Raw genomic sequence first — 23266 nt, 5'->3', positions numbered from 1 at the left:
GCGCAAGTTGCATTTATGACCTCGAGGAGCGCCGTAATTCAGGCCTGACGGGACGATACTCGAGCTGCCGCAGGACTCCCAGGCCGGGCGACTGTGCGCACTCGGGGGCTCGTCGCCGGGTCGAGTAATTTGTAAGGGCCCCAAGCACGGCGACGGCCAAGTCAGCGCACGCTGCCTTATTTTTGTTAATTTTCTCGAGCACTCTTCTTTTTATTTTTTTTCTTTGTGCTCGGCATCGCTCGCTCGTGCGAGCCGCGGGTCTCAAAAAAGAAGGACGCTTCGCTGATGGCGAGAAGAAAAAGAACGAGAAAGTCGTTCTGGGCTAAGAGCGCGAGCCCGAACGCTGGAAAACAAATATCGAAAGATTAGAGGAGGTGGTGAGGATGGGGGAGGAGGAGACGCGCGGACGTTCCCAAGACGAGCGTCGCCAGGACGGCAGTAAATCACGGCTTCTTCACAAAAACCTTTTCTTTCCGACCGGGACAGGGACATGGCCGGTCTCTCTACTACGGCAGAGATGACGTGTCCCTGGATGCGCGCGTGTGCGAGCCCGAGGTTGGGGAGGGGGGAGTCACAGCTCCCTGGCTTCGGAGACGCGTGGTGACGTTTGTGGTGCTGGTAGCGGAGGTGGTGGTGGAGGTATAGTGGCGAACGTCACACCATCGCGGCGTGCCATCATCGCAGTGTGGGGGAAAAGGAGGGTACGGCGACCATGCCACCATATGGGTGGCCCTGTTCATCGTTCTCGTTCGACGAAAGTTTGTTTCTCTGACGCTCTGGTCGGGGAAGTTTTCACTTTGTCGCGGAGAGTACGCGTGGCCGCGGTCGCTTGCTCGCGCGTGGCTCGAATCTGCCAACGCCTCGATTGTGAGTTGCCGCCGCGGTTTTGCTGCTGTTGTTGTTGCTGCTTGGCCATGATGCCTGCTGCAGGGAAACCCGCGCGCGTGCGTCCGTAAACTCGAGTGAGTGAGGAAGAGGAGGATGAGGAGTTTGGGCGCTGAGCAAGGTTTGTCTATGCTCCCCGAGAACAGGAACGTTGACACGCTGTGAGCTCGCGCTCTTCGTTTATTTGTTTGTTCTCCGTTCCCCACTGTCTCTGCCGACCGCACGACTGCCTTTCAGTTGCTCTACAGTACCCGGGAGTCAGGGTCGAGGAGTTTGTCCCGGTCGACATTCTCAACAACCGTAATTTGGGAATATGTTTTCGAAATGTGGGCTGTTCTTTTTTTTTTCTTCATGTCTGTATTCTTCTTGGCGGCTTTACAAACAATGAAAGCTACCTAGAGTGAGCTGAATTTTATATTACATTGTCGACCTAGAAGTCCTATTCATTGTTGTAGATCGATATTTCATGCAGAAAATAAGTGGGCGTCCCGGATGTATCACTGAAGCTATAATTTTCTGGAATTTTTAAACACTTGTCCCTCCTTTTTCAATCGGACCAACAGTCAGTTGCACGAGAACTGAGCGTCCGATGTAAATGCACGGTCTGCTTTGCGCCTGACTTATACCATTTTACCTACATGTTGCAATAAAAAATGTATTCGATACTTCGCTCCGTCGTTCTTCTGTTATATTTCCTCTCCTATTTGGTCACTGCCAAATTAGTTGAAACGAATGCGTTGTTTTTTGTTTTGTTTTTTTTTTCTCTCAGATAACGCAACTGAAGATCGCTAGCAATCCGTTCGCCAAGGGCTTCAGGGACTGCGACGCCGAAGACTGGTACGTTAGCCAAGTTTGTGTCTTACCCTCCCTTCGTGACATGAATGTTCATTTCATAACTGGTCCTTAAGCCAATTATCAAATTAATTAAGTAAGCCGGCTTGGCTTCATGCATGGTAAATCTCTTCAAGGTCTGGCTAAGGCGGCATTATCGCGAGGTCAGGGACCAGGAAGTCCTGCCAGCAGTTCGGCTAAGTTCGGTCAAGGCCGATTAAAGAATATTCGCCGACAAATAAACCGCTAAGCCTCCATGTATGTTCAGGCAAGATTTTTCGCCACAACTTTGAAACGCAATCCAATTGAGTAGAACTCGGGCTCTTGCATTTCATCGCATAAGGTGCACTTAATTTAAAACTTGCAATCACAAAGAATTACATAACTACGCTAGCTCTCACCTGCGAGACACCTTTCTATGAGACATTTCTCCACGGTATAAATTGAACGTACACACTGAGCACATTACACTCAGATCGCGTTTGATAGGCCGTTAAGGCATATGCGTTTCTCCACCTCGATCGAAGAGCTGCGTAGTATCGCAAAGCGTTTTTTTTTCTTCATCTTCCCATACCATCGCTTTCCAAATTCACTCACGAACTAAGCTGCGAACTAGCTTAACTACTAGCGAACTACTTACCTACTATAGCGAACTATAGAACAACGAACTGTCTGAGATACACGAACTTAGACATCACCAAGTTTTACTGACACTTAGCAATATCGTAGCTGCGCATACCCAGCGTTTATTTTTGGGTCCTCTCGAGTCGACAGCTGCGTGACGTTTTTATAAGGGAAGCAATCACAGATGCGAGCCGGCATCTTTGAAGGATAGCGGATATCCCGTCAGCTCTTTTATGCCTCCGAATGTTACGAGCGCACTGCTCTTAAAAACTGCCGTTAAAGCACGCTATCAACTCCCGCGTTTAGGAGCCGCGACTCTCAAGGAGCGCGTCTTCGGCGACATCACAAGCGTTGCTATCTCAGAGATGTGCCTTTTCTTTTTATAACGCCTCCGTCCACATACACTTCCCTTGTGCGTGCCTTCTTCAGAGGCGGAAGCCCTTCTGTGCGCCTCGTTTACCACGTTTCTCGGTCCGTAGCTCATGAAAAATGATATCGGGCGGAAAGACAGTTGGGGGTCACGGGATCGTGGCTTCCGACCTTAAATTCCGCCTCCTTCTTCACTCGCTTTCTGAGCATAAGGAGAAGGCACGCTGTATTAGACGGGCCAGTTTATAGAGACATGCCCAAAGCTTGCATCTCAACTGTCTCCTGGAGTGATGGAGGCAGTCCCGTCTCTTTTAACGCTAGAGCGTTAAGGCTCCCTTTGTCGTCGTTGTTGTTGGGGTCCTCTTATTGAATTACATGTACCCACAGTGGGGGACTGGCCAAGGTTGTTGTTGTTGTTCACCTCATAGAATGGCGCATACCCACAGACTGGCCAAGGTTCCTTGCACATTCTGCAGAAAATTCGTCGTCGTTGTGAGCGAGAAATGGACCGGGATACGGTGGCCCACGTGGACACCCTAACCCTAGGTGGCGAAGGCCACCTAGGTCACGTGACCTTGTGATGTTGTTATAACATGCCCGCAGGATTGTGAACAAACTGTCCACGGCAGGTGGTAGTTCAATTAAGGACTGGTCGCGCGAGGTTACTCGGGAAGAGCAATCTGAGTCTCGCAAGCCCCACTGGTGGCAGCACCTGCCGTCGCAGGGCAGTGGCGCTTCGCTTTATGAAATCTAAGGTTTGTCGAAATCTCGTCTGGCCGGGTAGTAGATTCATAAATGAAAAGAAAAGAATGAGCGCCGACCAAAAGACATCTTTTCTTTTCACTTATGCGCATCACTTTACCGCCAAACCACTGCACCAGGAGGGGTATGAGGTCTTCAAGGCATCTATGAATGTAAAGTATAGAGAATGACCTACACTCCGCCCATGAACGCTGTCGCGTCATGCCTTCAAGGTGGAACTTAGGTGTCCCCTCCAGCTTTAATTTTTGTGCTTGTTAAATTCGATGAGCAGTCTTTGGAATTGCAATTTATAAACTGTTATTGCTTAACGAGGGCCCCTGTCTACAGGGCTAGTAGTGCTAAGCCGTTTCTCGCGGCACCAAAAGACACAGCTAGCGACACTGCCGAATTAAGGTGTTACTAACGTTTGCTTTATGGCCGTTTCACATGATGCGGCGCGCACGAAAAACTTCGGTCCAGTCGCAGTGTCGCAGCGGCGCCAGTCGCGACAGCCCTTTCACATGCTTGCGGCGCCTGCGATTTCTGTTGGTGCGGCACGAGCGGCACCGGCATAATTTACCAATGATAAACGTAGAACACGCTTAAGTTTTACTTTTTTAATTGAATTAATGTATTTTTATTAAAATATCAAGTACTTTATGCAAAGAAGGTATTCTTAAGTTTTTGCTTTTGCACGCAACTACGATGAGGTTTCCGCTACGTCGTTTCCTGTGATGTCACACCTCTGAATTCTATTGGCTGACGGCCGCTTCGTTCGCAACGATCGCTGCGACTGTGCGGCGTGCGACCAACTGGTTGGAAGCCTGCCGCAGCCGCTCTGCGACGGGAGCGGCGTGCCCTTCTGTCGCAGTGCGGCTGAAATCGCAGTGCGCTTTGGCAAGAATCGCATCATGTGAAACGGCCATCAGAAAGTACTGTTGTCGTAAAATAAAAGAGAGAACATTCAGAAGAACAAGAGGAAAGCGCTTCGTTCATATTCTTGCATGCGTTACTATCGTTTGTCACGCTCACGCTTACTGGTATTCTATCAACACGCTGTCGCGGCGATACCTCGGTCCGCCTTGGGACCATTGTGATGCATGTTGGCGGCAAGACAATCGGCGCTTTCACGAAAGAGAATATTCAAGACGTATGATTACGGTGACGACAAAAAGCAAGGAACACACACGCTGCTTGCTATAAGGACTTCCTCCTTCGTGCACAGATGGGCATAATTATATCAGAATTGATTTAGCTGTATCGCGTTGCTTACTAAGTGCCCCGCGCTGCGGATTCACGTACCTTTCCTTTCGTTGTGTCTGTGGATCGTGTTTGGGTATAAAATAATAATAGTGGTGAGATAGCTATGATCGAATCGCCGCTCTCTCCACGCGTGTCCTCCGTGCAGGAGCGTCCCTCCCGGCGTGGCCGAGATGCTTGGTCACCACCACCTTCCCCCGGTCAAGATGCCCAAGGTGCACCCGAGGCCTTCGTCCATCCAGCAGCTCTTGCACGGCGTGGGCCACACGGGAGCTTATACCAAGGCCGAGAAAGGTGAGGTCCATACTGCTGTCTTCATTGCTTCAGGTGATCGTTCTGCATTCAACTTCGTTAGCATTGGCATGTTTTGTAGCGAGAGCTACACTACGCCAGCTATTCGAGCCTTCAGCGTGGCACCCCTTCAGCTCCGTGGCCTTGAGCCGGTTGGTCACGTGGTTGGTTACGGGGTGCGGAGCAGCTACTGCTGCAGCTGGCGGCGCGGCGCGCCGTCGAAACCGAGCTGCAACAACTGCGCATGCGCCGTGTCGAATGCGGGGGGGGGGGGACCACTTCAGCTATCGCGTCACTCCAGATAAAGCCAGAGCTAAACCACAGCCAATTTTTTCTTGTTCTTTTTTGTTTAGTCTGCGGCTAACAGGAAACGTCAATCACATGCGCCGACAGTAATGAACCGTAAACATGAAATGGGCGTTCACAGCTCGCGTTGTTTGCCTTTGCACGCGGGGTCATGCACCTTGTAATCGTTGAGGATGGACATGGTTAACTACAGCGACGATTTTTAGAAAAGACGAGACTAAATGTCAAAACTGGCAAGCACGCAAGCGTCACGTGACCAATGAATTTTCGTGATTTCTTTCTCTGTTTTGCGACGACAGCTGTATCAAGGTGTTCTGAGGCTATATAAGGCGTTTTCAATGTCGTACGGTATACGTCAAAACCAACTGAGCTGTGAGAATGGGACCTAAGCCGGCGATGAGGATGGGGAATGGGGGTCTGGCTACCGTAAAAGAAGACTGGTTAGGAAACGAGGAGGACCTTTACTGTGATCCTGCTTCAGCCATCATCTCTTCGCTTCCGCGGATTGCACAGAGTCGGAGAGTATTTATTTCGGTCAGTCTTCCCGCGAAATTTTTGGAACTAAACGCTCCAGCTATACAGAACCGAACCACACAGTTCACGGTTTACTCGCTCGAACACAGCGTCGAACGAGGCAGCACCCGTTTCGAGCATGAATAGAAAAGCAAAGGCAGTTCTTTTGGGGCCGGCAACCAAAAAAGCGGCCTCTTTCTTGAGGCCGTATCGTTTGCGCGTGAAAGAGCTGGCGGCTTTCATGCCTGAGTGGGTTGCTCTCACAAGGCACCGCAGCAGCAGCAGCAGCTCTGCGCTAACGAGCTGCAGAGCCAGCGCCCCTCGGGCTGATAAATCGAGTTTCTCTCTGGATGCCGCCACTCTCCACGACGTCTTCCGCCCTCGCCATCTTTCTCCCCGGCTGCAAAACGCTACCGCGCACGAGCGGGCGAGTGATGAATACGCTCCAGCGCCGGCGAAGCGCCGAGGTGGTACCGCGAGCTCTATGCGCGCTCACACTAATAGCGCGCCCCGGAGCGCCACTTCAGACACCGCGGCGCGCGCGTCTGGAAAAGCTGTGCCTCGGTTTCGTGGAGGACTATAGCCTTCACTGCTGACACTTTGTGAGAGTATTTAAAGAAAAATTCCGTTTTTTTTTCGATGTTTGCGCATTCTGCCGAAACATTTGTTGTCAGATCATCTCGGCCCGAGGAAAATAGATCTACTGTTTTATACTGAATTTGGGTGCCGGGACCCATTTTGTTTCAGCGCAAATGGATTTTAAAGGCTCCTATTTGCTAACCTCACATGCTAGACTCGTGCTTCCGATCCTCAGTTCATGACGTCAGAAACATTTTTTTATATATTTTCTTTGATAGGTGTTGGGGTTTGTTAGAATGGGGTGGTACGGAAGAATGCAGTGCGCTCTGTGAGAAGGACAAATAGAAAGCGAGTGATAATGTTGTGCGTTTTGGCATCTATCACGTGTGCACCGCATAAAATTTCACTCACCCTGTACCGCAGATTTTTTCGTTCTATTTGATTAGTATTTTGTTACCAGAAAATAAATCGTGTTGAGAAGTCATATTTACCCTTATAAAGAAGTTTTAGACAATCTATAGATTGTCTATAGACTTCTGTCTATAAAGTCTATAGACTCTCTATAGAAAATCCCAGAGAACAGTCTATAGGCAATACAGATGCCATCGACAGTCTATTAACAATCTATAGATTTGTGGCCATAAACTTTTAGTAGACTTTTGTCTATAGACAGTCTATAGACTATGAATAGACAAAAAGCAATATCTATAGGAAGTCAATAGAGTCAATAAGAAATATATAGACTGTCTATAGCCAGCATTTATAAGGGAATTGTTTCCCTTTGTGTGTTTAAAAACTTTTAAGGACCATTATGACCAGAGACGCGCCTAACAGTTTCTTCATACATGTCTTTCTGATCGATACTTGATCGGTGATCAGTGATATCTTCACGTGCTGTTATTTTTTTTCGCACTTCATGCACTGTGTTCGCTCGTTACGTGTTGTGAAGGGGTACTCACATCTACCGGTCTGGGTGTGCCTTCAACTCCTCGCCTCATTTGTTTCTTTTTTTCCCCCTTTTACAGTTTCACATTAACCTACATACGTTGCTGAACGTCAGCATCACTTAAACATCTCAAACAATAATAAAACAATGGTGTCACCTTGAATAGCTGGCAGAATGCATGGGCCACCGGAACAACTTCAGAACGTTTAGAAACAGCTGACCTCAAAAACCTTTGACGAGAGTGTGGGCGCTGCACTAGGGGAGGCGCCTCGTAATGCAACATAAATCATTTTTAATTGATACGTCACATAATTAGTCTGCGCAGCATACGTCACGTCACTTCTCTAACATTAATATATAGTTTTTGTTTTTGAAAATGTAGCTATGTTTCAAAACGCGAATCATAAATCCAAATTAAAACTCGTTTTAGGCGGTGACTGACTTCGAACGTGGCCGAGGGCATGGTCACACACTTAGTTCGCCATTGGCTCATGAAAAAAAAAAACACGTTTTCAAAAACCTGGCAAGCAGTGCTGTAAGCCACGTCTCTCTCTCTCCTTCTCTTTCTCTGACTGACTTTCCCTTTCATCCCTTCTTCATAATTTCATTTTTACTGCCTGCGTTGCCTGCGTTGCCTGCGATACACTAGCGGTAAACTTGCGACGCCCGAAACATGTGCTTCTAACAAGAAGAGACTGACTGGCCCACACAGTGCTTTTGTTCACATCGTCAGCCTTTTGCGGGTAGGTAATAAACAGTAGTTACTCCTCTATATCGAGGCAGTGGCTGTTGTCACCTCGCTGAAGAATATAGGTCCTGAAGTGTATTCTTCGAACTTCTTTTCCCGATTTCAATCCCTGTAAATTTAATTTACTATGGCTCTCCTCCATCAATTCTCTAATTTCCTCTACCGGTACTTACGTCCACTTTCTGGAAATTCAATATGCATTGTCTCTTTTTAAATTGCGAAGCAACTCGAATCTCCGTGCTGGCCAGGGTTACTGCATGGAGGTTGGAAAACCTTACACATGGCCAAAACGTGCTATGTCGTTTCCCTCTCTTGTCCTCAAGCACCCATTTCGTCCCCAAGCACCCAGCCCTAGCCCTGAAAAGTCAAGAATTGCCCTCGGAGTCTTCAAGAACATCTACTTTCAGCTTCGCGGTCGTATTATGGAGGCGTAATTAAGATTCGGTTATCATTTTCGTTGGCTAATAATCCCTTCCCCCAGACACGTTCTCTTTCTAAGTCTCCATGCTCTCTCGTCATCTGCATTTACTCGTCAGCCTCTGAATTCTCCTCCCATACGCAGGCAGCATCGACACGACAGCGGTGTAAGTATGCCTCAAAACGGGCACAATGCGACAGCAGCGCCACTGCACCAGCTTGTCCACGGCCGTGGGCAAGTTCATCCCCGCTCCTGCTACGCGTGGCGCATATTGTAGAAGTACTCGGCGTCGTTTTGTCCATCGAGGCCAGCACGCCTCCTTGTTCCGTACACAAGCCGAAGCCACGGGGGTCCGAGGGGGGACTCGTACGAGGTCTTCGTGCGTGTGTGGGCTGCGGGAGGCAGTGAGGGCGGGATGGTGTGTGAACTCTGCCTGACGGTTGTAAAACGAATCCTTTTGCTTCGCCTTTTGACGCGCCTGTTCTCGCGTGAAGTCTGCCCCCCCCCCCCCCCCCTTCCTCCCTCCTCCTCTACTATGCCTTTTCCCCCCCTTCACAGCCGCTGCGACTCCCTCCTCCCCCACCACCTCCCTTCCTCGGCGTCCGCACTTCCAACAGAAGCAGTCGGCGGCTGGAATGCTAACATTGGCACAGCGGCGCAACTCTCAACTCCGTTTCTTTCGCCCTGCTTTTCTTGCGCGCCATTCCCCCGCCGTGATGAATGTGTTCTGTTTTTGTGCGCAAGCTCGCGCATATAATGTAGCCGGCCAGAAAGGAAAGAACGCAAGAAAAAAAAGGGGGAAAACTGGCGCTGGAAGTGTACAATTAATAACTGCGGAGTCAAAAATAAAGGAAAGAAGAAGGAAGAAAGATTGGGAGATTGGGAGGAGGACGGGGGCTCACAGGGGGCGCGGGGGAGAGCAAAACGTTGAGGTAGTGCGCGGAGGTAAAGGACTAGGGAGCGGTGTGGGCACGCTGAGAAAGTGGCTCGGCCCGGTCGTTACTTTAGTGCCTGTTTCGAGACCGTTACGTCCGGATCGCATAATTTACGCCGCATCCTTTCGGCTCCTCCGCGTGAAGAACTAGGAAGGAGTGAAAGGCTCTCCCGAGCTGTTGAGCTGCTCCAGCGTGCGTCAGAAACAACAAGTGGCGCCTCTTCTTTCTCTCTCTCTCTCTTTGTTCTCGCTCGCCGTTTCTGGCTCTCCTCATCTCTTTCACTTTTTTCTATTTCAAAACTGGACAAAAGAGGTCAGGAAGGAAAAGCGACTTATTTTTACGCCCAACAATAAGCGGGAGCTTGACAGCGAGGAAGACAGACTTGACTCTCTATTGTGGAGGAGCAACGAAGAAGAAAAGAAAAAAAAAGCAAAAAATTTGCAAGTTACGCTGCCGAAAAAGAAACAATAAAAAAAATTCATCGGCCATCACCAACCGCAACTAAACAGCACGGTGTTATTCAGCACTGCCTGAGCAACTGTTCCTGAGTAGGGCCCGAAAGTGGCGGGCTCTTGAAAACGTGCCATTTCTTGTCATGTAATCGAGGTTTATCCGAAAACGGACTCATTGTCCCGGGTTGGGGAGGGGGAGTAGGACAGGAGATGGTTGGCTGTTTGGTTGGTTGGTTTATGGGGTTTAACGTCCCAAAGCGACTAAGGCTATGAGAGACGCCGTAGTGGAGGGCTCCGGAAATTTTGACCACCTGGGGTTCTTTAACGTGCACTGACATCGCACAGTACACGGGCCTCTAGAATTTCTCCTCCAAAGAAATTCAACCGCAGCGGCCGGGATCGAACCCGCGTCTTTCGGGTCAGCAGCCGAGCACCATAACCACTGATCCACCGCGGCGGCTGAGCGATACGACTATATCGCTTTCGTTTAATCTCTCCAAGAAAATTAAGTCGTAAAGTTCGGTAGTGTTTTTCATTTTTAAGCGAAAACGTCGAAATGATGCCAATTATTGGCTCAGAATTTGAAGATACGGCAGCATACACTGACAGTTTTGTGGCACGCTTTGGCACGAATGGTGGATAACTGACGAGATGTGAAAATATACTCCTCGCAAAAATTTCGCGAAATCGTTCCACATAGCCGTATCCGTAAACGCCGGGGGTAGGTTCCGTAAACGCTGGGTGTAGTTTAAGTACTCCACGTGATCTGAGGATCCCCGTGTGTCAGGCCTAGCTGTGTTTATCCGCAACATCGCTGGATCACCTAGGATGTCGGATGTTAGCGCTGCCAAACAATGGGACCGACAGGCCGCTATGGATGCACAATATTCACCGTGCCATGTCACTATTCTGTGCGTGAAATGTGCATCATTCACTTCTAGTTTTTCCATGCCGTTGCGATGAGCGTGAGACTACACTGTACTATAGATTAGTACGCTGAAGTGAGATATTCCTGCGCAATCCCAGTAAATCTATGCTGCCATTGAACAACGTATCTAGAACTGTGTGCCCTGTGGGCGCATTGACGGAACGACACGCGGTGGCGAAGCTATATACTCCATGTTTTTGGAGGACTTGCCTTTTTACACTGTGGGAGAAGAAACTTTCCTGAGTTATTTAGTGAAACAGGCCGAACAATATGCGGACAGACTCAATGTAAAGATAATCCCGCTTGTACAAAACACCAGCCGACTGCTAGCCGGTCATGATGATGATGATTATAAATTTTTACGGCGCAAGAGCATAATCAGCCAAAGAGCGCGTCAAATACACGTCAGCCAAGATCTCCGTGGTGAGGAACACAACGGGCCCTGGAAAACGTGCAGAGTTCCTGCGAGGTGAACCGACCGTCTCTCTTCCGTGACCATAATATGCACACGCGTGTGTGAGCTCTATACGGCGCGGTGGCATTTTCGGAAGACGCGGGCCCGAACCCTGGGGGCCATTTAGAGCCGGGCGGCACTTAGCCGCATTCCTGGGCCTCGGCTTCGGCGGCGCGTTCGCATCCGTCTCTGTCGCGGGTGGGCGGCGGTCGGGGCCTCCCGTTTCCGCCTCGCCCCGGGGGCCCCACCCGGGCGCGCGTCTGCTAGCGCCGCGGTCGTCGCTTCACTTCGCACTCAGGCGAGCGCTGTTCGACGCCTCCGCTTGGTCTCGAATTCGCCCTGCAAGAAGCGCGGCCCGCCTTGTCCCGAACAAACTGTTTGGGTCTCAAACTCATCTCGCCGAGCGGGTCGTATTGAAAGACTGTTGTCGCTTGCCACGGGTCACGGGCCGGGATGGGACGAGGAGGAAGAAGCAGGGGCTCAGGGCGAAAGCAAGGAGGGAACTAAAGTCAAGTTTAAACGCAAGAAACCAAAGCGAATAAGAGAGAAAGGTCCAGTGAAAAGGGCCACTCGTTACCCATAGATGTTTTTCTTTTCTCTTTTTATTCTTTTCCTGTTCTGGTTATTTTTATTCTGTTTTATTCAGGTTATAAGCCGTTCTTCCGTACAGCTAACAGTTGACGTAGGCATGGGTGGCCGAACATCGAGGAACTGTTATTCGCGGCTACAAGTTGGTCATCCTTAGACAACAAAGGGAAAACAATCGAGGTTCTTGTGGGAAAAAAGTAGTTGGTTTTTAACGCAGTTAAACCGAATAGTCGTGCGAAGGCAGGTGTTTAGCCTGGTTGGCTCATGCTATTACTTTGCTGGGTCGTCGGCACGTCTGTACATGATATTAGACTCAGGTTAAGCTCTGATCGAGGTTAAGCCCATGTGATCTGTTCGCGCCACGCATGGACGTCGATGAAGTCGACGATGCCACAAGATTCTTGGTTGGGCTGGACCCCGTGACGTAATGTTTTCACACTAAAAAGCTGCAAAACTCTAAGGACAGCTGGGCTGCGCGCATTTACTTGGATGCTAGCCCTCCTTGGATATGTGCTTGACGGTCGAGGTGCGCAGCCTTTGGTACCGCACGCCGACGCCATCGAGCTCGTTGACAGGCAGGCAGCTTGCTATGGTTTAGCAACTCCTCCCATTCTGCAAGATTACGTTGGCCTCTCCGAAAACAAAAAAAAAAAATAGAGGCGGATCATACGAACTGCGAGGCTGCGACAGCAGGAGACTTTTGCCTTTCGTTTTACACCGGTCACCTTTCCACCGCGTCTTTGAATTTGATTTCGCCGTCACTTTTTCGTGTACTGTGCGATGTCGGTGCACGTTAAAGAACCCCAGGTGGCTTAAATTTCGGGAGCCCTCCACTACGGCGTCTCTCATAGCCTGAGTCGCTTTGGAACGTTAAACCTCCATAAACCAAACCAAACCAAACCAAACTTTTTCGTTCCGCTGTAGCGTCCGCTTCTGACGGGTGGAGGTGAGTGAAGCTTCTGGAGGGTGAGCTAGCACGTAGCCGGTATTTTTTTTCTGGAAGGGAGGGGGGTGATGAGCCCAGGCCCTCTCTGGGATACGTTCCTGTTTGGAAATATGTATAAGAAAGGGCAAATTATTCTGCTTGACAGTCTGCATCTGCGCTGCGAACTAAAGATAATATATTGAAAGGTTTGTAGAATACAACTGAGTAAACGAACGCACGAAAAGACGCTACATATCTGAAATAGCGTTGGTAGCCCACTTGAGTTGATCCAGGTTCCCGACTCATCGTGCGTATGCATGAGCGGCTGCGCCGCCTTGCTTTTAATGGTTGTTTGTTATATGTTATTCGAATCGTTTCGTCCGTAGTGTATGGGCTTCATGCGCTTTTGTTCAAAGTCAAATCTATTGCGCCAGCTGCAATCGGGAGTGAAGAAATATGGTTCATACCAATGTGCAGCTCACATTGCACTTGGAAAGGTGCGTTGCGGCGAAAAATATAATTCGTGGTTTAAAAAATTGCAGTGGCTTAGCTCAGCTAGGCCAGGATATTCGTAGTGAAAACAGTTTTGCCTACTGACATTTCGGTAGCGACACGCCGTCGCTGTCGTTCAGCAGCTTGGCGGCGTCTCTTCGCGAGACGTTTCTCTCCGCAGCAACATCATTAATACACCCCTAGCATCTTCCTCCCCTTGCCGCGCATGCGCAGAAGAGTCTCTCTCTCGGTCGGAGGCGAGCTGCGTCGGCGCGCGGCGCGGCAGCTGTGACGTCACTCGGCTCCTCGCGCATGCGCACAAGTGGCGCCGAAAGCCCACAGCGACACGGCGAGACTGCGGGTAATGTAGCTCTCGCTACAAAAATTAGACATTTTCGCACTCCTGCGAATCCGGATCCGGCGAAGCTATCAGAATACCGCCAGGGAGCTGTCTATGAATGTCCATAGACACGGTAAGATTATGACACGAGAGTGCCGGAACAGGAATATCTCGGTGCGCCGCAATTTATATGATGTTCGTTTTCCATTCATGTGCGCGATATATAATCGGCATAAAAATATGCACACTGATATGTGAAGTGCGTTTTGCTAACGAATCTCTGGCTGCTTTTGCTCCGGTCGGCATCCTACTTCTTATCAACTCATGAGTTTTTCGAAATAACTTTTGAAGTTGTCAGTTATTAGTGTTGGCCATGATGTCAAAATCATGTGATAAGGTTGCAGATATTTGCTGTATTGGTCATAGTTTCAGGCTTTGGCTTCAAGGCTGAATTCCGACGTACGAATGAAGCTTCGCGAGTGCGTTGCGTGTTAAATACTTGCTGTTTCCTGGTACCAGCTCGGTCTAGTTGGTTTAACGTTATGACGGGCGCACAGCATCAGGGAAGCGAGGCACCGGACACAGGACAAGCACTGCCCTGTGTCCGCCATTTTCGTGTCTTGTTTCTGTAGCGTTGCACAGCCCTCATAACGCATATACCGGCTGCCGGTACTCTTAACTCGCAAGCTGCACGGACAGCTGCAGTGATTTTTTTTGTCTGTAATTTTTCGAAATTGTTTCTTTATTCTAAGCTCAGATATTCTCCCTTTTTTTCCACACTTGCCCATGCAGACGACGATGTAGAGCAGCTGAGCAACGGTGCCATCTTCTCCCGAGTCCTGGGGGCCGCGGGCCCCGTGTCCTCGCCCACGGCCGGCGGACCCCCCGCGGGTTGCGCCGTGGGCCAGCCATACCCGACGGAGTTGTGCGGCTACGCGCCCGCTTACGACAACTACGTCTACCAGATGAAGATGGAGTCTCGCAGCTCGCCCTACGGCCGGCCCCCTCCGCCCCCGACCTCAGCAGCCGCGGCTGCGGCCGCGGCCGCCGCCGCCGCGGTCTCTTCGTACGCCGGCTACCACCACCCCGGCGCCACTGCTGCACCACCCGGCCCCCAACCTTATGGCGCCCTCTACCCGCCACCCAGGGCAAAGCAGCCGACCAGTTACGATTACTCGACGCGGTGACCCGCCGCGCGGACTCGTCAAAGTTTAGATGCATGGAGAGAGTGAGAGTCCGTCCAGGTTAACCGACGTGAGAGAAGAAAACAAGTGGGACACTGTACAGAGATTCTGACATCATGACGCACCTTTTCTATTTTTTTTTTACCGTGTCAGAGCAGGAATAGCAGACGGCAAACAATATATAAGTTTCACGTGACGTCACGTATGCCATGCTGGTCATACACTTATTGCTTCCACACTGTACAGTGGTGAGCAGCCTTGTCTAGAGCGCTCGGGCGGTGCACTTCCTTGCAAACAAATCCAGATTTTGTGGCAGCCTCTAGGGTCCAGCTGCAACGCTTGCACGGAAGTAGCGCCAGATAGCCTCGTAAACAAAGCAGGCACGAAAACTTTGCCCTGTAATGAGGGGCTGCTCTCTAATTTCGGTTTTTGTTACGAAGTGCGCACTGCTCAAGCGCTCTAGACAAGGCTGCTCACCACTGTACGTTGGAGCTGATTTACAGAGTATAGATATAAACGCGCAGCTTTTAGCCGCGCTCCTGATATCGTATATTGTAGCCTTTCATTTTGTTGTTCTTTCTTTTGGACCTCTGTCATTGGTTGCCGCCTCCCGGTGTTGTGGGATGGGGCGGAAGGCACCGTGCAATGACAGCGTACCAAAAGAAAGAAGAAAGAAACTAAACGTTACAACATACGGGCCCTGGTCTGAAACATCGTAGCCACTGGCATTGGCAGCACACTATAGGACTTGCTTACATATGCTGAAATCCACTTTAGCGTAGCATTACAGTGCAGCAGTCTCAAAAATATTATGTCGCTCGAATTGGCCCCACCACTGCGCTTTGTTGAGGCCATTATGATATCAGTGCCACCCATTTATTGGAAGGCCCGACACAGTGTGTTCTTGAGCACCGCAAGGACGCTACAGGTGGAGCAGTGCATTTCATAAATCTGGCCGAGTACTACAAGTGTTCTGCAGGAGTTGAACAGTGAAATACGCTCCCTGAGATAACAACATAAATAAGGCCATCCGGAGCCTAGTGTTTCGCAATTTTTGAGAACCTTTTTTTTTTTCCCCCGATCTGTAAGTCAATAATAACACTGCTGTACAAGACACACCCCTCGTGCGGCCTATACAAAGATGCAACGTATCGACAAAAAGCACTAAGCACACATTTCAAAGCGGCGCAGAGCATGGTGAGTGCTTTCTTGACTAAACTGAAAAGTGAACGCAACGAAACTTCTCGGTGACATGTCTTGCCTTCTTCGTTGCATTCATCGATAAAGCCGCGCCCTCAGTTTTTTCGCCAATTGCGGATGACGTAGAAACGTCTCTTTGCGGCACGGTTTTCATGTTTTGCCGCGAACTGAACAGCATTCAACTTGTGCCTTAGGCGCTCCAATATTTGACGCCAAAGATGCATTACAAAAATTCCGGACTGCCTATGAGCTATCTATAAAGAAAATCTTATGCCGTATTTAGTGCCGCATTTCGTGGCCACCCTCTTATCCGAACTCCCCGTGAGTACACTGACACTACATCGTAGCGCACTCTGTGTAATTGCGCTCTGTCTAGCCCAGGCAAAGTGACGAAGTGTCTCCTTTATTGTCTTGTGTGCCTGGTGAATTACACATGTGCCTTGTATTACAGACCAACACGCACTGTGATGGTGCGGTACTTCCATGGTGTTCAATGGCAGTGCACATGCATACCGCATACTCTCCTGCGGCGATAATTACGCCCAGATCTGAGTTGCCCTGCAACAGGTCATATATATAGATGGCGCAGTTGTAGCTTTGTCGAGGAAACTTCATTTTCCGCTGCGCATTTTGCGTTGAACCGCGCCGCTGTGAAAACAACATCAATCCTTTTTTGATATCATAGTGGCCTTATCTATATCATTACCAGGAATTCAGGACAAAGCCCAACCAGTGCCGCTAAACCTAGCGGTATATCACATTCTGTTTTGCAGCCACTCGGCCATTCTATTTCTTTCTTACGTCATGAATGATGTCAACGCGCTTTTTTTTAATGTTCAAAGCCATGCTCCACTTAGTGGCAGCCTTGAGAACTAAAAGCGCTTGTCCCTAATTCCCGGTAGTGTGTTTGATACGAACTGTAAAAGTACGGTGTACCTGCCCGCTTATACGTGCTCTTTTTATGATGCGAGTAGCGTCATTTCAAAATGGTGTCCGCGCTCTTCTCACTGCTTGTGGACAACAGTGCAATAATATATCACAGGAATGGAATGTATGGATTTGTATGCCACGCTTAGATTAATGTGCCTTAAAGCATTCGCCTTTTTTCATGTACAGTGAAGCACATTTTCATGGCATAGAAAACGGCCGTGATAGTAACCGTGCAATACTCCTCGGCATGACCACCCACACACGTGCCTTCGCGATTTATTCGGTTCCTTCTTGTCAGGCGCAGAAATTCATGCTGCTGTTTACGGTCGACAGCGTGAATCTGCGGGATGCATGTTGCTACGGGGACACGTACTTGTTTGTACTTGGTGTCATCGCCGCAACAATGTTATTGTGATTGTACAGACACGAGAAACGAAAGTAAACTGTATATTACGTAGATCTTGCGTGCTGTCCTCCTTGGTCACTCCGACGTGGAGCTTTCCCGTCGGGAGTGTGTCGCATGCTTTAGGTATTTGTTATTGATTTTTTGATGAAACTGGCATTCGCCTCCGACCCAAGCATCCAGGGTAACGAATGTTGCTAATGGCAGAAAGAGTTCGGAGGACCGGGGTTCAGACCGCAGTTAGTTAATTATGATATTAATTTCTCTCTCTCTCTCTCTCTGCCATCGAGAATTTTCTATGAATGATAATCTCCCCGAAAGCAATTAGTGTCAAAAGTTCAAAAGGAATAGGGTGAGAGGGAAATAAGACGAGAAAGACCAAGACTGTTACTTGGCCGCCATGGCTATAGTCATTCGTGCGTCGCCACAGGTGGCCTGAGCTAGTGCGCTAGCGATCATCTTTGGCATTGTTTCTCGTCAAGGCTCTCGCTGTTTCAGACATGTTGGTGCCTAATAAGGAGCTGCCTGCATTGTACTGAACATGTACAGTCGGGAACAAAAGTCTTTGGACCGCGTGCTTAGTAAACGAAGCCGATAGCTCTATTATTAGCCGCCGGCTGGAGACAACACTTGTGGAAGTGAAAGAACAGTATTTATACTTTCGCCACCACAAATGTAGTCTCCAGCCGGCAGCTAACGATAGAGCTATCGGCTTCGTTTACTAAGCGCTCGGTCCAGAGACTTTTGTTCCCGACTGTACAAGCAAGCACTGGGAGCCTCTCGTGTCTCCAGAGTAGAGAGATATAATAGCACGGTCTCTACCATAAAGTGAAGCTGCGCGCTACCATATGAAGCACATCCGTAAGAACAAATTCATTCAGTGTGTCTGAGAAGAAAGGACAATTTTCAGAGAGATGATTGGCTCAAAAGTTCCTGTGTTGCGTGAGTCTATCGCAGAAAACTGGAAGGGACACTTAAGCTGCTGACACCAGTGCCGCAGAAGCTCACAGTGGGAACGTCAAGAAAGTAAATATGCCCTATCAAGATTGCACAAAAGTTAGTGTGCTATTCACTGAGAGATAAATGGAAATTCACTTGGAATAATGAAGTAAATAATTTACACCTGGTTAAACTCATCTTAGGAGAATAGAAGTCATGCACACATCAAGAACGTTTAACCGAAGTGCTTTTATGTCGCCTTCGCATTCGACACATACACTTTACACACGGCTTTATTCTCAGAAGACAAGATAAACCTACATGTGAGCGTCTGTGCAACTAAGTGGGAAACGTAAGTCACATTTTATTGTCATGCTCAAAGCTCTAGAAAATAAAAAAGAAGCATATCTCATTATTTTATGACGACCGCATTCTTTTCCACCTCGATTTACTGTGTAAAGAAAATGTACTTTTTGATGTTTCCTGTGTTTTTACGTTCTAAAAAAAAACAAAACAAAGCTTCTAAACACGTTATGACATTTAAAATAAAACGTTCTAGTTCCCACAAAGCAAACATTTAACCATGCATTTGGCTGCACATAAAGGCTTGGTCGCTAATGCGCTATAAAGCACAACACATAATCTTAATCCATTCCTAGGTTTTGTGTTGCACAGCCTAGTCATTCAACCTGATCATGATATTTATGTGCCACTGCGCTCTTTGTATCGGGCGGGCATAATGTATGCACCCTTGCCATTAAAAAACAAAAGGATATTATCGACGAACGAAAATATGTCCTCCACGAAGAGTGGATAAATTAAACTAGCGCTGATGTTCCACCACCTCCTAATAACGGACACAATAATGGGACACTTTTTCGTGGTGCTGTATACTCTCCCCCCACTCATTTTCATTAGATCCATGCACAAAACGCCGGTCATGGAACTTCTGACACCGATAGGGGAATATAAAAACTGCAGAGAGTGTTTAGTACTTTCGAATCGGAGCGAAAGCACGGATTTGTGCTACGCAGAAGACGACGGTGAACAGGCAGTGCCGCGGGGCGGAGCAGATGGAAGTTGGTGAAGACGACGCTCTCCAATGCACAGCGCGAGAGTGCGGTGGAGTTTAACACGAGGCTTTTATTCCGATTTCCTCAAGATCTCTCAAAATTCGTGATTTTTTTTTTCACAGATTCCTCTGTTTATATTTAAGAGCCACTTGCAATAAACCTGGATGACTTTTTCCTTGTTTGGGTCTACACCATACCCTGACCAATCCTCCACCATGGGTATGTTCCATCGTTTTTGAGGCAACAACAACAACGCGAGGCGTGTTGGCGTCGGCAATAGCCTAGTGGTCTCGCTGAGCGGCCCTTAAAGGCATAGAGTTTCTTACTACTACCTAGAGGGAAAGCTGGCGGCGCTGCACTTCAGCCAACATGGACGCTCAAAGCATCATGGGGCGGTGAGCTACTTGTTGCGGCACAGTCGTAGTTTTTCGGGAACGCAGAGTGGCAGTACTAAGGCGTTTCATTCCGAAAACGTAGTTCGTGTGCGCGCAGACGACTTTCGCGCGAACGCAGTGTGCAAAAGCCATAGTAGTGAAGACGCGACGACACACGACGCCAATAAAAGGTTTTACTCTTCCGAAATGCCATTAAAAACCTCTTAAAGTATCTAAACAACAACATTTTTTTTGAAAACATATTTACTTTTAAAAGTGCGCCTGTTAATTACGAAATATTAGTTTTTTTAGTGTTCATCACTTGGCCAATAGGAAAGCTAGTCGTCTCTTATTTTGGGCAAACTTTGCACTTAAATGCTTTTCTGCTCGTTTGTTGCAATCATTAGACAAGATATCGAATGTTAGGACGTTTGTAGCTATCAAACAGCTTTATTTTTTTATTATTTTTTGGCCAAAAGTTACAGTTCCGCAACAAGTAGCTCACCGCCCCATGATGCTTTGAGCGCCCATGGTGGCTGAGGTGGTCACGTGGGGTCGCCATGCAAACTCCCATAGACGGCTTGCCAGCTTTCCCTCTAGGTAATAGTAAGAAACTCTATGCTTAAAGGAGATCTGTTCGCGCAGCCGCGGGTTCGACTCCCAATCATGGATACTGAGTCAATTTCTTTCCTCTTTTTCATGGTTTGACCTCTAACTCAGCTGAAGGTCAAAACTAGTCACCCGGCGATCGAAGCACGAGGTCCTGTTCTGAAGCTTTCGCTTCAAATATACCTTTCGCGCACTGTAAAGGTTACTTCACTGCAACATATTTCAACATGCGGCGAAGCTAACTTACGAAAGCAAGTTGACCTTGACGAATGTCACTGAAGGGCGGTAGTCGGCCATCACTGAATGAATGAATGAATGAATGAATGAATGAATGAATGAATGAATGAATGAATGAATGAATGAATGAATGAATGAATGAATGAAGCTACTTTCTGCCTCAGGTCAGGCAACTGACATCAATGGCTATGGCTAAATATATGTTTAAACAAACTGGCACTCGATGGTTTCTGTGTGCTGATTTCATATTCATTAAACACAGAAGTCAGATTTCTATCAGCATACCTTATGTGCCCATGGAATAAAGGAAGTATTATTCTTAAAAATGGTGTGCTGAAAACAACTCAAGTATTTTTGTTGTACTGCTCTAAAAAAAAACTGAATTGTGGGGTTTAGCGTCCCGATGCGACATGGGCTATTAGGGACTGTAGAGGAGGGCGCCGAATTAATTTATGCCACCTGATGTTCTTAACGTGTGCTGACATCGCACAGCACATGGGCGACTTTTGCGTTTCGCTCCATCGAAATGCGGCTTTGTGTGTGCCTCAAGGTATGTGTGACCCTTTAGAGTGCACATGTTTCCAGTAGAGCACTGCACGGGCCTCAATCTGAGGCCCAAGCCCGGCCCGGGCCCGAGACCTGAAGCCCGAGCCCGGCCCAGGCCCGCGGCTTCAAGCCCGGGCCCGGCTCAGGCCCGCTAAATTATCGCTCTAGCGAGCCCGACCCGGCCCGTGAATCCCGGAGTGAAGCCCGGCCCTGGCCCGGCCCGTTTCACAGTACCGCTTGAGATATACTGCTCACTCTGAGCAAGTAGACTGCTACTAGACTAATAAGAAACTGGGCGACAAAGGTTCTGAAACCACAGTTTGGCTTGCAGAAAGTTTGTTCTTTTTAACCCAGAAGGAAGTGATTGAGAGTAGTGCTCGCCAGGCCCGTCCTTTCGACAGTGATCTCGTGTAAGTGCGCAAAGAAAAACTCGCAAGTTCCGAGAACCAAATAAAAAGGGCTGCAAACGCGCGCATTAGACTACTTTGCATTCCCCCGTGATTTTAATCAGTTATATTTTGCCACCCGGAAGCATAAACATTAAAGCTGCCTAGCAAACAGTGGGATGACATTTTTTTATTTAACGCGATCACACATGTTGAACTCATAGCCGAACTGGTCGGCTTTAAGCAGAAACGAAAAGCTAAAAGGCTTGAGTATTTCACGATATGTGTTTTGAGGACTATAAGTGTCCTAAACTAATATGTTCTTCCCGAATGCATTTCTAATGGTGTATAGGTATGTTTTGAGATGACGAACGATCAATGGCTAATTAAGACCGGTTGAATTTTACTCTTACTGGTTGAGCAGAAGATAATGCGCGAACCACGTGATAACTTGCAGGGCAAAACACTTGTCATGACAACCAGGCTGAAGAAGCGAGGAGGGATAAATGTGGTTATGAGATGAGATTTACAAACTCTCGCGAGCTTTTGTGGCTATTTCATTTACGAGAAGTTCCGGTCAGCTGATCAAAAAGAAAATCAAACGCGCTTTTGTTTGTGAATTTTCTCACATGATAAAAAATATAGCTCTAAAATAAAAGTATGTTTTTGATGCTTAAGGGCCCAAGGGGAGTCAGGCTGTGAGAGACACCGAAGCAGAGGGCTCCGGATCATTTCGACCACCTGGGTTTCTTCAACGAGCAATGATACTACAAATTGCATGGCTGTCATGCTTGCCGCATAAATAGAAATGCGGCCGTCGAGGCTAGGAGTAAACCCTGGTTCCCCGGCTCAGTAATCAAGCGCCTTGACCACTAAGCCACCGCGGCGTGGAAATAAGGAAATAAATAAGTCAATGAATAAAGTTTAGTCTTCTTCTCAGCGAGTACTATAAACCATAGCTCATCCGTGCCACTGCTCCAATGCCGCAGTTGTGTACTTCACTCTGCAATAGTGAATGAATAGTCGGACACCAGCCGTTTCTGTACGAACCCAAACCCGACTCGGGTCCGCAGCTTTAAGCCCGAGCCCGGCCCGGGCCCGCAACTTCAGACCCGGGCCCGGCCCAGGCCCGGCAAAATAGATCATGTCCCGGCCCGGGCTTTCGGGCCGGCCCGAGCCCGTGCAGTGCACTAGTTTCCAGCACTTCCACCATTCTTGGTTTCCGTAGTATCCGTGCATTAATTAATCATCCAGTCAAAATAAGGCCCTTTTAAACGTGTCTCATGTTCCGAAAGGAAAAAGCCGACGGAAACAGGTCTATGTTCGAGAGTGCATTTTAAAGCGTTGTGATCGGTTCCCCGGCCATAAACTCCGAGTCAGTGAACTGCGCGCTTTACTTCGTTGAAGGAAGCTTGAAAGAACGCTCATTGCTGTCACCCTCAAACGGTTAATTGCTTACAAGTGAAACGCACGATATGGAGTTAGCCAGTGTATAAATTTTTTTGAATGATTTAATGGTAGTCACAAACGTCAGCAAGCATTGTTTTCATTCTCGCTTTGCTTCGTAAGCCAGTTCTTGGAGCGAATAATGAGTTTGTAAGGTATCCAGTGAAGGAGAAAAGAGAGAGACCGAGGGAGGTCTTTGATAAAAAAGCAGCTTTTGGGTAGCGTATTTAATCCGCCAACTCGCTGAGAGGAAATTGGAAGAAAAAAGAAATGAAGGTAGATTTCCATAGTTCGGTCAAAGCGAATTAGGCGCG

At 48.4% G+C, this 23266-nt stretch overlaps 1 protein-coding gene across 1 annotated transcript in view; it reads left to right on the top strand.

Moving 5' to 3' along the window:
• org-1 (T-box transcription factor 1) overlaps window positions 1-17396 on the top strand; it is a 59302-nt gene extending 41906 nt beyond the window's left edge. Inside the window, exons 6-8 of the mRNA XM_089573880.1 lie at window positions 1655-1722; window positions 4859-5004; window positions 14418-17396. Of these exons, the coding sequence (XP_089430006.1) occupies window positions 1655-1722; window positions 4859-5004; window positions 14418-14812 (609 nt within the window). The 3' untranslated portion in view covers window positions 14813-17396. The remainder of the gene's footprint in view (window positions 1-1654; window positions 1723-4858; window positions 5005-14417) is intronic.
• The last annotated feature ends 5870 nt before the right edge of the window (window positions 17397-23266 follow it).

The sequence above is a fragment of the Amblyomma mixtum genome, chromosome 2, assembly GCF_055824585.1.
Source record: "Amblyomma mixtum isolate Tamu chromosome 2, ASM5582458v1, whole genome shotgun sequence".
Taxonomy (NCBI): Eukaryota; Metazoa; Arthropoda; class Arachnida; order Ixodida; family Ixodidae; genus Amblyomma; species Amblyomma mixtum.
This window is presented reverse-complemented; position numbering and strand designations above follow the sequence as displayed.